This window comes from Tupaia chinensis, unplaced genomic scaffold (genome assembly GCF_000334495.1).
Source record: "Tupaia chinensis unplaced genomic scaffold, TupChi_1.0 Scaffold000093_1, whole genome shotgun sequence".
Classification (NCBI taxonomy): Eukaryota; Metazoa; Chordata; class Mammalia; order Scandentia; family Tupaiidae; genus Tupaia; species Tupaia belangeri.
The window spans coordinates 5,171,946-5,188,442 of NW_006159555.1; the positions used below are offsets into that span (position 1 = coordinate 5,171,946).

Here is a 16,497-nt window from a genome sequence, read left to right on the forward strand (position 1 = left end):
TACTTATAGGCCTATTACCTTAGATTTTCCTCCGTAGTGTAAAACATATTAGTAAGTGTTTTTAATGCACCTTATTTTTCCCACCTTCTAAAAACAAGACAGATTCCTTTTTCTACACAAATTTCAAAATAAAAACCAAACCCACTTGGTAAGGAATGAGGGAGAAACCCTGAAGCTGTCTATTCAATGTAATACTATGAGTACAGTATCTGAATGAAGGATATCAGAATGGCTAGAAGTTCTGCCTGGCAGCAGTCTGACCTTCAGGCTGCAATCATGTTTTAAACAGACCCTTAGTTGCATTAACATTATGTTATGTATTAATCACCCTGGTTTGTGTTGGCATCTGAGAAGAATTTCTTATCCAGAGAGTTTCTGAATATCTGGATTCTTGATCTTACCTATGAGTGAACATTACTCTATGATTATATATAATCATTGTCTTCTTTTCCATTTTCTATTAACCCATTTGCAGTGACTGATGAAAATGAAATCAAGGGATGGTTAAATGAATCATTTTAATTAACACCTACCTTGCCTCTTACAGGTACATCTAGTACATCTACCACCTTCTGGAGAAACCAAGGGCTTTGTTACAGTAAACTGGTCAAGTGTGATATTACAAGTATAAAAAATATTCCATTCTGTATCAAAACTAGGCACATGCCTTTATTTATAGTAACAGAAGTTAACAGAGTTGAGCAGTTTTGCCTTGGGTCCTGTTTCTTGGCATCCTACATCAGACAAATGCATCTCTCAACATATCTCTGCCATAACTCCAGGGATCTAGTCTTGGGTTGATCTTTAGGTAAAGGAAGGTGAAATCACACTTAGATCTACAGTAGTGAGTAACTAAAAGCACAACCTCTCATTCATATTGCTTTAAAACATATACAGCATATATGTTTCAAAAAAAAGAGAAAGAAAATATAAAGAATATATTGATCTTTTCGTGGTACTGAACCAACAATATGGTATGATGCAAGGCTTTAACAAATGATAACCATAGATACAAATTTTTCTGTAGAGTGTGTTTTAGACAAATGTGTCTTTAATATGTAAATCCTACATTGTAGGTTGTTCTTTTGTATTTTTTCTTTTTTTTTTTTTTCCTGTGGTAGAAAATGCTGAATTGTCCATGAGCATGAGCCAAAGGTTCGTTACTGAGATCCCCAGAATGCCAATATTTGCAATGCAAACAATTAGTATCCCACTGTGTGAAGGGCTCTGACACATGCCTGCCTGCCTGTAGTTGGAAAGTCTCCATAAGAAGTCCTCCTGCTTCCACGGACCCTGCGTTGACATAGGGCAGCTGTATGAAGCTGCCTCTCAACCTAGTAATTTACTGTGCCAGACTGTCTTACTGATTACCAACAATGACACAGAGACATTAGTGTGAATTGTGGGCCCTCAAATCATTTTCATATTGAACCTTCTTGGTCCAGCCACCTCCCCTTCCACAACAGCACCATTGTTTTTTCGGGGCACATACTCAAGGTCAATGCTGTTTTTGTGCTTGCCTTTCCCTCGGCTCCACACAAAAAGGAGGAGAAAACAAAATAAAACCACTCCCAGGAATGTGAAACAACCCATGGCTGTAGACACCAGTATTGTTTTAAGGTCCAGGGAAAAAGTATTGGCATTGGTGCCATTGGAAATGGTGTCATTGGAATCGGTCATGTACATAGGGGTCCTGTTGGCATAAAGGAAGCGGTCTGAAGTGAATCCTTTCACAGTTAAGGAGGCTGTGAAGGTGTCATTCCCAGCAGCATTGCTAGCGATGCAAACATACATCCCACTGTCCTGATCCTGGGCAAAGCGGATTTCCAAGGTGCCGTCACCCAACACTGTGGCTCTTCCATTGGACTTGGTGGTGATAAAACGCCTTCGGGGTGTCACCCAGGAAATCACAGGCTGTGGGTCTCCATCAGCATTGCATTCGAGCTGGACCGTCTGCCCTTCATCTACCAGCAGATGCTGTAGCTTCTTTTCACGGATTTTGGGTTTTTTGCAGGTAAAGTAAAAAGAAAGAGCAGTGCTATGGAAATCCTTGAATGACCTCTCACGAATGGTATCTGGGCCAGCACACATGGGCTGTTGGCCACCAAACTGCAGGGTGGGTTGTCGCTGCAGGATCCAGAGGAGACGGCAGTCACAGGCCAGTGGGTTGTTATTGATGCTCAGGACTTCTAAAGCCCTGGGGGAGGAGAAGACATTCTCTTCCAAAGTTTCTAGCAGATTCTGAGACACATTGAGCACACGAAGGAAGCGGAGCCCTTGGAAGGAGTGAGGCTCTATGGTGCGGAGCTGGGCCCCTACTATGTGAAGCTCCTGAAGGCGGATTAGATCAGAGAACATGCCTGCCTCAACAGTGCTGATGGGATTGTAGGAGAGGTTAAGGTGGGTCAGGTATACCAGGTGTTTAAAGGCGAGGAAAGGTACGGTGGACAAGTTGGTGTTGGTGATTGAAAGGGATGTGAGGTTGAGACCATAGAGACTATTGGCAGGCATCATATCCAGTAAAGGCCAAAAATCAATCTCCAGGTGTTTCAGGTGGAACAATCTTTTAAAGGCATACACGGGCATATTGTTGATATTGAGATACTTCAGGTGCAGGCTGATGAGGCTGCGGAGGGGGGAGAGGGCTTCTGTTGGTACTGCTGTTAAGTTGCATTTCTCTAGGGTGAGCTGCTCCAGGCTAAGCAGCCCACTAAAGGCCCTGTGTGATATATAAACCAAATCATTGTCCCCCACCTCCAGGGACTTTAGGTTATGCAGATCTTGAAACATGTAGTCCAGTAAAATGACAATCTTATTCTCACTAATGTCAAGCTTGGTGAGGTTGGACAGCCCAGTGAATACCCCCAAAGGGACCAACTTCAGGCGGTTGCCTTTCAGGCGCAGGGAACGCAGGTTAAAGAGATTGTTAAATGCTCCTGGTTCCACATTGGCGATGATGTTGTCACTCAGGTCTATCTCCTCCAGCAGAGGATAAGATATGAATTCTTCAGGGTTGATGCTTTTCAGTCTGTTTTTACTGAGATCCAAGATTTTGGTCTCGATGGGAATGCCTTCTGGGATGGCAATCAACCGTCTTCGGTGGCAGCTAACGGATTTATTCTGGGCAGAGCACTCACAGCGAGCAGGGCAGCCAATGGTGGATCCCATGAAGATTAACACCACAGCCAGACCCAGGAATGGCTGCCAGCATGATATGGCCGTGTGAAGCATGACTCCACTTCTTAGTCTACACCTTGGTTACGGGCCTGCATAGATGGGGCAAAAGAAGGGGGGAAGAAAAGTTAAATTAGGACATAGGTGAAAGGCACAAATAAATAAGCAAGTATTATATAATGGAAAGAGCACTGGGTTTGGAATTAATTAAATTTGGGCTTAGACCTGAAAGCTTCCATTATTAGTTACACGATCTTGGACAAGTTATTTTATTTCTCTGTATTTTAGTGTTCTTGGCTGTGAAATGGTGATGAAGGGGCTGATAAGAGTAAAGTTATCATGACAATTTTAGTGTTTGACAACTATAAAGGAACAAATAGAGTGTCTGGCACAGTCTGTGAAGGAAAACAGCAAACATTTCACACACAGAAGTGTCTATTTGAATGCAAATGAGAGAAACAGAGGCCAAGGGCTAAGAGGAAACTCATTCAGTTTGAATCAGTGTCTGCATTGCTAATGATTGAGATAACATTCTCTGTTCAATTCTCTTTACAAGCTAAATGATATATAGCAATTAAATGTATTAAAAAAATGAAGCTAATGGAAATTTCATTCAACATCAAACCCTTAAGTTCAACACACATAATAAAGTTATATTCAATGCAACATATTTAATTTTTTTTTCTTGACATACATTTTCTATTTCGGAAACTCAGTTTTAAGGTATGCTTCTTATATTGGGTCATCAGAAAAGTCATGATGCATTTTTGCTTCGGAAAACAGAAAAATATGTTTTGACATTTCTGATGAACCAATAGAATTAATTGAATTTTGATTTATGAAGAGATTTTCTTATTTGAGGCAAACCAGAAGATCCTCACAATTTCTCTGTATTGCAGGATCAAGTACCATGACAACTATGATGAAAATACTTTCTTTACAACTTTGGGTTAAATATTTAGGAAGGCAAAGATTTGTCATTTTAAGGAAAAAATATTTTGTAATAAATAAACTATCATTCTTAGTTGAGGCAAACTCAAACTCAAAACAGGGAAACTCAAATTCAGTGGATCACGTAACAAGAAATCACATAGGTACCAACAGGAAATGAAAATTAGTATGTTTTAAATGTGGGTAGTTGAGCAGATACTGCACTTACTGCTCAACCGAATAGCAAATGTGCTGTGGAGCTGTGTGTTTCAACCTGAGGCTTGCAGGGGTACACTTGATCCACGAACATCGAACATCGTACTTTACTTAAGGCTAAGTACTCTCTCTCTCTCTTTCTCTTTCTTTCTTAAAAATTTGCTATAAGATGTGGGTATGTGTTCCTGCAAGGGGGTGGGGAGGGAGAGAAAGAGAGAGAGAGAAAGAAAGCACCCCTTGGAGGAGACAGCCACATTGCAATCCCTTCTCCACCCCTTCTCCTCTCAGGGTTTTGGGCATGCACATACATGTGCCTGGCGTGTTTCTCAAGCTGCCAGATCTTGGACTCAGACTATGTAGTTGGCTATATGGGACCTAGCTGTTTTAACCATGATACAATTGTCTGGCCCCGGGTTAAATAGCTTGAAATGGTAATTTTAGACCAAAAAAAAGGTATCTTATAAATTTCAACATTTACTTCTGAATTGTAAAAGACCAGTTAGTAAAAGAATCATTCTCCCATTAGTGTTTATATAGATATCTATACCTACATCTGTAGTAAGATTATATCTAAGCAAAACTGTGCACAAAATAACAGTAGAATCAAACTTAATGGTGAATCACTAGCTCACTAGAAAGTTCTCTCAAAATGTTGAAATAAGGAAAATACCCAGAAGGTACTAGACAAATTAATTAGATAGAAACATGAAGCTAAAATTATTGGAAAATATATACCAAAACTATTATTAGTTGCAAATCAAATTGATGTATTATTAAAGCAATGGAAATAAACTGAAAACCCATTAGAACAATTGAAGTAAGTTAGCCTATTACAAATACAATTATTTTCTTATGGACCAAAAGTAAACCATTTAGAAAATATTATTGTAAAAGTAATTCCAAGCACACATCTCTGAAAAATATCCAATTCCTCAGAATAACTTTAAGGAATTAATTAATTAGAATTATTATAGCAACAATTTAACCCTACTAAGAAATCAAAATAAAACTTATTAACAAAGAGGGTTATACTATAGTTTTTATCTATATTTTGATAAAAATTAAATCATATAAAACATTAATTTTTTCAAAATAACTCAGAGAATATTTTAAAACTTCAAAATTAATTCTAAAATCTATTTATATATATATAGAGAGAAAGATAGATAATTAGGAACATTAAAAATAGTAAGGAGAACACTCTACCATGTACTTAAACATAAGATGCAAAACTATAATAAAGCAGAATGGTAATAGCTCAAATATTCAATCAAAATATAAAAACTAAGGAATTACATTTAAATATCATTTAAAAGTCAGTTTTCATTAAAGGTGGCATTTTACTTCAGTGAGATAAATATAAATGATTAGATATTTAGTGGAAACAGCTGCATATCAACTTTACTCCTCCCAATAAAATAAATTCTAGATGAATTAAATTTTAAAATGTGCTAAAAGAAAATTAAATAACTTAATAATACCAGAGTTGAGAAGCATTTTCTATGAATAAAGCTAGAAATCAGAAAGAAAAAGATCCACTATATACATTTAAAAAAATATTGGTATATTAAGCAAACAACATACACACACACACACACACACACACACACACACACACAAGCATTTGCTAAACTGGAGAATGTATTTTAAACTCATATACTAAATAAGGGATTAAATATAGTATTAAATAAACAGCTCTTATTAATAATTTAAAAAGGCTAATGCCAATAGAAATTAGGCAATGAATGTAATATGAACTAGAAATAGCTAATATGTGAAAAGATAATCAACTTCATTAGTAGCAAAGTAATGGCAATTAAATAATAGGGGTATATAGTTTTTGCCTGTCAGACTGACAAAGTTAAATAATCATTTTTAGTCAGGTTTAATAAGAGTTAAAGAAAACTAATATCTACATACTGATATAGGGAATATAAACTGGTGCAACCTTAAGGTGATTCAAATACAACAAGGAGGTCAATAGATGTACTGAATTTAAACATATCGAAGTTCAATATATTAGGTCATCGGAAAAGTTATGACATGCTTTTTGCATAGAAAAATATGTCATGGCTTTTCCAATGACCCAAAAGTTCAGTCAATCCATTTCTTAAATTTTCAAAATGTGTCATTAGAAAATAATTGCACTAATGCATAGATGTTTGTTAACAGGTTTGCCTATAATAGAGGAAAACTATTGAATATATAATATTAGGAGCTTAGTTATACAAGTTAGGATATAGATTAACAATAAAATACCATATATATCTATGGCTATATATATATATATATAGATAGATAGATAGATAAATAGATAGATACACACACACACACAGAGACACACATATATATTATCTATATTTATATCTATATATAGAAAATGTCTGATGTACAGAAAATTAATAGAAAATTGTAATTTATTTAGTTAGCTTAACTTCCAACCCATTTGTTTCTTCACTTCAGAGATGGTGGACTTACACTGGTTGTAAAGAAAGATTGTGATTGTGTTTTCAACATAAATTAATAAGAAAATCCCAAAACATATCTATGGCTTAGTGTTCTAGAACAATAAGCGGCACTCATTTTAAGAATACGGTCAGTGAATTCTGAAAAACTGTATACACCTTTGTAAACACTATCACAATCTGATACAGAATACTGCCCGTGACCCTTCTACTCCTTTTCAGTCTATCCCACTCTCTATTATTTGCTCAATGAAAGCACTAATTTGTATTGTCATTATAGTTTTTGTTTTCTATTGGGTTTTTGGGAAATCATGATGCATTTTTGCATAGAAAAACATAGAAAAGTACATCATGACTTTCCTGACAACCTAATAGAATTTAATATAAATGAGATAATAGAAGATGTACTACTAGTTACAATATATACTCTTTTATGTCTAATACCTTTCATTCAGTATAGTGTATTTTATAATTCAGTCTGTGTTATTGCATGTAACAGTGGTTGTTCATTTTCATTGCTGGTAGTTTTTTATTATGTAAATATGCCACAAATTGGTTATCAATTCTCTTATTTTTGGACACTTGGGCTTGTCCAAGAGCTGCTATGAATATTAACATACACATCTTTGTGTGCACTTTTGTTTCCATTTCTCTAAAATATATACCTAGGAATGAAAACTGTGGGTTGTAGGGTAGAAATATGTTTAATATGCATGCTTCACTTAAGGACTTACCTGATTAGTGATTCTACTGGGACTTACAGAGTTACCCATACGGGGAATCCCCGTTCTCAATCCTAGTCTCATTTCTGCAGTTGGTTAGTACTAACTCCACCAAGCATTTGTGATGGCACAAAATTACATATTTCCTTTATAAGTTTGTACTTTATGGTGCACCTATAGTATTGAAAATAAAATCGATCATGCCAGATTTTTATTACTGTGCTATGGTGTGTCTTGTCACTTTCTGGTGCTTATCTAATGTATGCTTTTTGGATGAATAGAATGCCATTATTCTAATATGATGTCATGTGATATCTATTGAAAAATACATACTCTATGGTGCCTCCACACACCACAAGACATCCACCTTCAAGCTCTTCACTTATTGACTAACTCACTTAATAACCTACTTGTAGGACCAGAACTTAAGTCACTAAGTGAGGAGTGCCTGTATTTATAAGAAATAGATATATCTCTTCCCAAAGTGATTGTACCATTCAACATTACTGCTAGCGATGCATGAAAATTTCAGATGCCCTATATATCTTCCAACACAAATACTGTCAATCTTTTATATTTCAGCCATTCTAGTAGGTATGCAGCGTCAATCTCATTGTATATTCCTGATAAGGGTGCTCAGCATCATCCTCTGTACTTATGGCCCATTTATAGAGATTTTGGGGTAAATTTTATATTAAAATATTTTGCATATCTTTAATTTGGTTTATCGTTATTGAGATGTATTAGTTGTTTATATATTCTAAATAGAAGTGATTTATTAGTTATTTATATTGTAACTACTTTCTGCTTGTCTGTGGTTTACCTTTTCATTTTCTTAGTAGTTTCTTTTAAAAGGTAGAATTTTTAAAATTTAATTAAGCTCCTTTCAACATTTTTTGCTTTATATTCATGTTTTTTATGTTTTAAGATGTTCTGAGTTCTTTGCCTGAGCTTGTGCCATGAAGATTTTCTCCTAAGGGTTGTACTAAATATTATATCATTTTACCATTTACATTAGGTCTAAGATCCATTTTAAATTAGTGTTTTGTACAGTTTGAGTGTGAGATGGGTTTTAAATGTTCTGTATAGCTATCTGATTTTTCCATTCTTATTTCTAAAACAGACTTTCCTTTGCTTATTGAGTAACTTAGCAACATTTCTCCAAAATCAATTGACTATATTTGTGTGTGTGTCTATTTCTTGATTCTACTCAGCTCTATCAATTTATATGTCTAAATTTTTACCAATAGTAGAACTGACTTGGTTACTATAGCTTCTAAAAGTAAGTTTAAGTATTCAAATAAGATAGTGTTGGGCCTCCACTTTGTGTCTTTTCAAGTGGATATTTTCTTAGTAGATATTGGAATATTTAGATTTTCTATTTTCTTTCATGTCGCTTTTGGTTATTCTAGGTCATTTGGATTTCCTTATGAATTTTAACATCATCTTATCAATTTCTAAAGACGTCTCTTGGAATATTGATAAGATCTGAATGAATTCTATAGATAAATTTGTGAAAATTGGAACTGTGTATAATTAAGTTTTCTAGTCCAGGAATGTGGTACTCTTACTATTTATATAGATCTCCTTTAATTTCATCAAATACTGTTTTGTTATCTGTAAATATAGTTTTACAATTTCTATTCTAATCTTTTTTTTTTTTTTACTAGCCAGAGAAGAACATGTGCTTGCTAGAGAGAGAGAGAGGGAGAGAGGGAGAGACAGACAGAGAGAGAGGGAGAAAGGAGCCTCTTCTGGGTTATGGTCACACCACAATTACTTCTCCTTCATTTCTCCACCCTGTTGGAATTTTGGACGTACAAACACATGTGCCTGGAATATTTCTCAAGTCACTAGAGCCAGGAATCAAACTGTGGTTGGCTGGGTGGGATCCTGCTCCCTTAAACATTAGGCCAGGGTCCGACCCAATACTCTTATCTTCAAGTAATTTTTTTTTCCTTGAGATAATATATATATATATTTTTTGAGAGGTTTTTGCTACAGGGCATGTACGCTCACCAGAGAGACAGAGAGAGATAGAGAAACAGAAAGCAAGAAATCACCCCCCAGGGGGGCTGGCCACGCCGCAATCCCTTCTCCTCCCTTCTCCTCTCGGGATCCTGGGCACGCACACACATGCGCCTGGCATGAGTTTAAGCCACTGGGTCCAGGACTCAAACCATGGTCAACTACATGGGAATTCAGCAACATAGCCATTACGCTAACTGCTGGCCCCTCCTTGAGATAATATTTTGAGGTTTATTTAATTCCTTGGCTTTCAGAAAAAAAATTTCTGAAATATATAAATAAAAGAATATTAAAGAAAATAATAAAAAAAATTCAGTATGATTTCATTTTGGAGTTAAAAATTTCTAAACAGACAAATTATTAACATCTGGCTGATCTTCTCACCTACTACGTTGGGAAATAGTCCCGGGTTATTAAATACAGAAACTAATTTGAAGCTATTTTCAAGTAAATATGGTCCAGTATTTACTGCACACTGGAAACACTCTTGAAACCTAACATTTCTCTGGCAGAAGATAAAATGGTAATATTCAATAAAACATGATCCTGAGAAGTATCTAAGAGACAATATGTGCTTTGCAATTGGTAATACCCGATTTCACACCAATAGTTTGCCCTCCAGGAAATATCCTTCGCCTGGATTCATAGGATATCTTTCTGCTCTTTTTCTTGAGCTACCAATAAGTCATCTGAAACACACAAACTATGGCACAGCACTTTGAATGATTAATATAGCCACTCTGATTTTCTTAAGATAATGTTTTCATGTAATATCTTTTTTATCCTTTTACTTTCTACATATTTGTGTTTTTCTAAGAGCTTCTCTTTTTAGTGGCACCAGTAGTTCTTGATGTTTTTTTTTTTTTTTTTTTGTGGAGGTTTTCGCTATAGGGCGCGTGCGCTCGCCAGTCAGACAGAGAGAGACATAGAGACAGAAAGCGAGAAATCACCCCCCAGGGGAGATGGTCATGCCGCAATCCCTTCTCCATTCTCCTCTCGGGATCTTGGGCACGCACGCACACGCACCCGGTGTGAGTTTTAAGCCACCGGGTCTGGGACGCGAACGGTGGTCCACTATGTGGGAGTCCAGCGACATAGCCATTACACTAACTGCTGGTCCCGTTCTTGATTTTTAATATAGTCTGGTGATCTGTGCCTTGTTATGTTGCTTAGTCCATTTAAATCTAATATCATTATTGATGCGGTTGCATTTAAAGATTTTTTTTGCAATTTTGTGTCAACTTGGTTCTTGAATTTTTTGTTCCTACTTCTCCTTTTGCTTCCTTCTTCTTTTTTTAAGTATATTTTCATTCCTCCTTTGACTTTTTACTCTGTATTTATTTCTGAATTTTCTTTTACCTCTGTTACATTTTTTTCATTTCTGTATGTTATTCAAAATACATATTTAATTTATAAAAGCTACTAAGAGTTATTATTGTATTTTTTTTTAGAGGTTTTTGCTATAGGGCGTGTGCACTCGCCAGACAGACAGAGACAGAGAGACAGAATGTGAGAAATCACCCTCCAGGGGAGATGGCCATGCCATACTGCAATCCCTTCTCCTCCATTCTCCTCTCAGGATTTTGGGTCTTGGGCAAGTACGCACATGCGCCCAGCGTGAGTTTAAGCCACCGTGTCTGGGACTCGAACTGCGATCGACTACATGGGAGTCCAGCGACATAGCCATTACACCAACTGCTGGTTCCATTCAAGGGATTGCTTCAAGTAAATATAAGAGTTTTGCAACAATATATTCCCATTTACCTTTTCCCCACTGCATTCTCAGTAGAGAGAGGCATAGTGAGTTCTAGGCATAGAACAGTGAATACAAAGGATTAAGAACAGTAGAGACACTGATGCAGGGCTTAAAGTAGTTCAGAATGGTTGGAACACACGCTGAGGACAGAACAGAGTCTGAGGAGGCAATTAGGAGAATGATTTACACAGGGCATGTAAACTGTGATAAGCTGCTTGCACTTTATCCTGAGGGCAATGGCAAGCCATTAAAGTGTTTTATGCAAAAGAGTGATATGATCAGATTTACATTTTGCAAAGATTAATCTGACTGTAGCATAAAAAATAGAAGTGCAGTAGAGAAAAACTTGAAGCTGGGAACTCAGGGAACTGTTTAATGAATTCAAGCCAGGATTAATATAGGGTGCAATCAATGTTCTGGGAGTAAGCTTGAGTAAATGGAAAGATTCAAGAGGTATTCTGAAGCAGAACAGAAATGCTTCAGTTATGGATGGGCTACAGAGGATGTAAGAGAGGAAGAGTTAGAGGTGATTTCCAGTCTTTTGGCTACTGGGTGGGTCAAAGTGTCCTTCCTGATATGGGAAACTTAAAGCAGTAACAAGATGAGGAATTCCTGGTTCCTTGAAATGTGCTCATCAGTGGACTCTACTTGTGGGATCCATGGGCAGATTAATCATTCTTCATTCCTTAAAAATAATATTGATTGATATATTCTTCATTCATGCTGAAAAATCCATAAAGATGTATAGTGATTAAAAGTAAATTTTAAAATGTTAAAAAATTTAAATGATATTTGTCAATTTTCTTTTAAGTAAGGAGAGAAATGTATTTTCTGTTGCAATTATATGGTTCTTTATGTTTAAGACAAACGTTTTATTACATACTCTATACTTTTCTATGTATTTGAATTGATAGAGTCTCCTTTTGAAAGAACCATTTATTTAATTTTATTTATTAGTCTTCTTCAGTTGTAGTAGAGAGAGAGAGAGAGCTACCAGGTTTGTGACTTGAACCATGGTCGGCTAAGTGGGAGTCCAGTGGCTTAACCACCATGCCACCTGCTGGCCCCTAGAGTCAAGGGTGCAATCAATGTTCTGGGAGTAAGCTTGAGTAAATGGAAAGATTCAAGAGGTATTCTGAAGCAGAACAGAAATGCTTCAGTTATGGATGGGCTACAGAGGATGTAAGAGAGGAAGAGTTAGAGGTGATTTCCAGTCTTTTGGCTACTGGGTGGGTCAAAGTGTCCTTCCTGATATGGGAAACTTAAAGCAGTAACAAGATGAGGAATTCCTGGTTCCTTGAAATGTGCTCATCAGTGGACTCTACTTGTGGGATCCATGGGCAGATTAATCATTCTTCATTCCTTAAAAATAATATTGATTGATATATTCTTCATTCATGCTGAAAAATCCATAAAGATGTATAGTGATTAAAAGTAAATTTTAAAATGTTAAAAAATTTAAATGATATTTGTCAATTTTCTTTTAAGTAAGGAGAGAAATGTATTTTCTGTTGCAATTATATGGTTCTTTATGTTTAAGACAAACGTTTTATTACATACTCTATACTTTTCTATGTATTTGAATTGATAGAGTCTCCTTTTGAAAGAACCATTTATTTAATTTTATTTATTAGTCTTCTTCAGTTGTAGTAGAGAGAGAGAGAGAGCTACCAGGTTTGTGACTTGAACCATGGTCGGCTAAGTGGGAGTCCAGTGGCTTAACCACCATGCCACCTGCTGGCCCCTAGAGTCATTTTTTTTTTTAAATAAATTCCACTAGAAAGTATTGTGTTTTTTGGCAGTTTGCCCAGTCTACATATCACTAGTTAAATAAGGAGATAACTAGCATCTTCTGATTTATTTCAGTAACTGTTTAAAAGAATACTTTTCATTCTTTGCATCCTATAATTTGACTCTGAGTATGTCTATATTGGAAGACATAATAATTCTATTATGTCTATAACTAACCCCAAAATGAATTCCACTAGATGGACCATACTATTCAATATATCTACTATTTTATTAAAGTGATTATTTTGGCTCTAAATGACTGTCAAAAAGAAGGAAGGATAAGTACTTAGCAAGAGGCAGCAGGTAAGGTTCCCTTATATCTGGAAGACTTCACTTATTCTAGTGCTACCTGCAAGTGGGTACAAGTATTTAAGAGATAATCTGGGTCCATATCTCATCAAAGTTCTTTGATGCAGTTTGGAAACTATGGGGGAAGGTTGTGCTTTATTATTATTTTCATCACAAATACGTCTGTTTTAGTTTAGAAGGGCAAACTGCTGACTTCTTTTAACTTTCGCTTCAGCTGACATCTTATAATCAAAGCTTGCTCATAATGTCCAACTGTGACCAAGGTTTGACAAGATGAACTTTGATTCATTAAGAATAAAGCAGGAAACTAAAATCTATAGGGAGCTGACTAGGGTTTTCCCATTAATTCTGATCAAAAGGACTCTCGGGCACAGTGATTAGTACCTTTTAAATCTAGTTTGTGAAGTTAAGATACTTTCATATTCACTTTTTTTGTATACTGGGTATTTATTTTCCGTCACTTTATTAATGTAAAAAACACAATTAAAAACACCAGAAAAGAAGCAATACAAGATAACAGAAATAGCAAAAATTGGGGCTCACTCATACCTGGCTCAAGTTCTGATACTGACATTTGTTAGCTGTGGGACATAGATAATAATGTCTATGAGTCTTATCTCCTCTGTTAATTTGTGATAATAAAACAAAATAAATATAAACATTAAAGATGGAACAGTATATGCAAGGTACCTAGCACAAAATAATAAGATATTGTGATCATAATGGTTTGGTTTGTTGAAATAGCATCCATCAGAGAGAAAACAAGCAAAAGACAGACAGATAACCTCTGACAGGACAACATTGTAAAAGATATGTTCAAATGGATGACATAGTAATAAAAAGTGGAGAGATGAATAAAATGGAGAGACATTTTAAAAAAAAAAGTGGGAACAGCAGTTGGCATAATGGCTATGCCGCTGGACTCTCATGTAGTCTTCTGCAGTTCAAGTCCCGGACCTGGTCACTTAAACTCATGCCAGGCGTATATGCATGCATGCCCAAGATCCTGAGAGGAGAATGGAGGAGAAGGGATTGTGGTGTGACCATCCCCCCCTGTGGGGTTGATTTCTTGCTTTCTGTCTCTCTGTCTCTCTGTCTCTCTCTATCTCTCTATCTCTCTCTCTGTCTTTCTGGCAAGTGCAAGCACTCTAGAGCAAACACCTCTTAAAAAAAGTGAAAAAAGGAAAGGAAAAAGGAGTAATGATTACATGTTGTTTAAAAAAGAAAGTTTGGGACCAGCAGATGGAATAATGGTTACATGGCTGGACTCCCATATGGCCAACTGTGGTTCCAAACTCAGAGAATTGAAACTCATGCCAGGCACACATGCGTGCATGCCCAAAATCCTGAGAAGAATCCTATGATTAATTTTGTTCTCTGGCAACTGAACAAGGGCACCAAACAATAAATGGATAGTACAGAAATCTCTTTAAACCCTCATACTAGCTAATGATAGAAAGCTTTTTAAAAATAAGGGTTTTACCTAAATGTAAATGAGAAGGTGATGGGGGGAGAAGATGCGGGAGAAGGAAGCAAAGGATCTATGAATAAAGGTGCCCAAAATACATCCAAGGTTTAATATCCAAGTATCTAAAACTATAAATTCAGGAATTTGGTCTTTGTCAAAATCAGATATTAAAGAGTTGTGAAAGCTATGTAAAATATTTGAAAATAAGAGCAATCAATTTTAGTGTGACTAAGTGTTGAAATTCTCCAAGGTTACCTGAATTCTTTGAAGGAAATAAGAAACTTGAGATTGAAGCCTTAAATCCCAAACTTGGCAAGAATATTGGATCTGAACTCTCTTTCTACAGAAATAAAATGTATCCTTTTACATGATCCCCAAATACCTTCCAAAGCATTGGATTTTTACCTTTTTCTCTACTCATTTTTGGTAAACAGAAACCATTTTGGTAAACAGAAAGCATTTTCTCTACTCATTTTGGTAAACAGAAACTTTCAATATTGAGGTTCAAATTAAAGAATATTCAAAGTGAAACAGAATAATCAACATGAAAATGTGACTTGGAAATCATTTGATGGGTTTTATATTCTACAATAAAAGATTTTACTAAAAATAATTCAATTATATAAATGGAAAAAAAAACAAAAAAAAAACTGAAACAAACCCTGGAAATGTAGAATAATCCCAGTTATAGCAGCTACTTCCTTTACCCTGCCACAAAAGATGATGCATAGCCTGGTATTTGTTTTCTAGATTTGCCAGATAGGAATAAGACAGAACTCGTGATGTGCCTCTAACTACCGGAGAAGGCTTTACTCAGGTGCTCAGGAATGAAGGTAGACAGCTACACAACACTATAAATACCTCTCCATTGACTTCATGTAGGTTAGCAATTCTACACATGAGTGAAGATAGTATTAATATTTTGATTTGTATAGTTACTTGGTTAGCAATTTTTAGATGCTTCCAAATATTGCATTTGAAGTCTATTTAGATAATGTGAGTTCCATCTGTATGGAAATGAACTATTAATATAATTTAATGCAACAAAATTGATATAAATGATGTAAAATAGTGATATAAACAGATTGAACAAGCCCATGGATGTTGTCAGATAGCATCTTTATATTTTTCTTCCATTGTCTTTTTATAATGTATTCAGGAGAGGTAAGGAGAACAAGAAAATGCTTACATAACTGGAACTGTCATAGATAACTTAGTGTTCCCTGGGACTGGCAAGCTTTAAAGCTGACTCTTTTGATAGGGCAATCTCTGAGGATCTGCACTCCTAGAGGACTATTTTCATATGTAGTTCCCTTTGATCTGATGCCCACATCTCTATTTTGTAGTCATTCCATATTCTCCAGGAATATTGTGTGTGCTGAAGCCCCGTTACCCTTCTAGGTGGTCTTATGAAGGACCTCAGACAGCCTCAGTACTGTCTCTCACACGCATGTTACCTTCATGGGCCTGGGAAAACTAATGTGCCCAGAAACCTGGGAAATGCAGAACAGTCTCAATACAGTAGCAACTTCTGCTGTTCTACCACAGAAGTGGAGATACGGTCTACCATCTGTTTTCTAGATTTGCTAGGGAGGAGTTAGACAGAAGTCACGATGTGCCTTTAACTATAAGGGAAGA

General features: G+C 36.0%; 1 protein-coding gene across 2 annotated transcripts in view; it reads right to left on the bottom strand.

Annotated features, from left to right (window-relative positions):
* Positions 1-541: 541 nt before the first annotated feature.
* The window catches only part of LINGO2 (leucine rich repeat and Ig domain containing 2), a 1,055,580-nt gene continuing 1,039,624 nt past the window's right edge, over positions 542-16,497 (bottom strand). For both annotated transcript variants that reach the window (XM_027769796.1, XM_006143087.1), the window contains one exon: positions 542-3,266. In XM_027769796.1, coding sequence (XP_027625597.1) covers positions 1,411-3,231 — 1,821 coding nt within the window. In that variant the 5' untranslated portion in view covers positions 3,232-3,266 and the 3' untranslated portion in view covers positions 542-1,410. The remainder of the gene's footprint in view (positions 3,267-16,497) is intronic.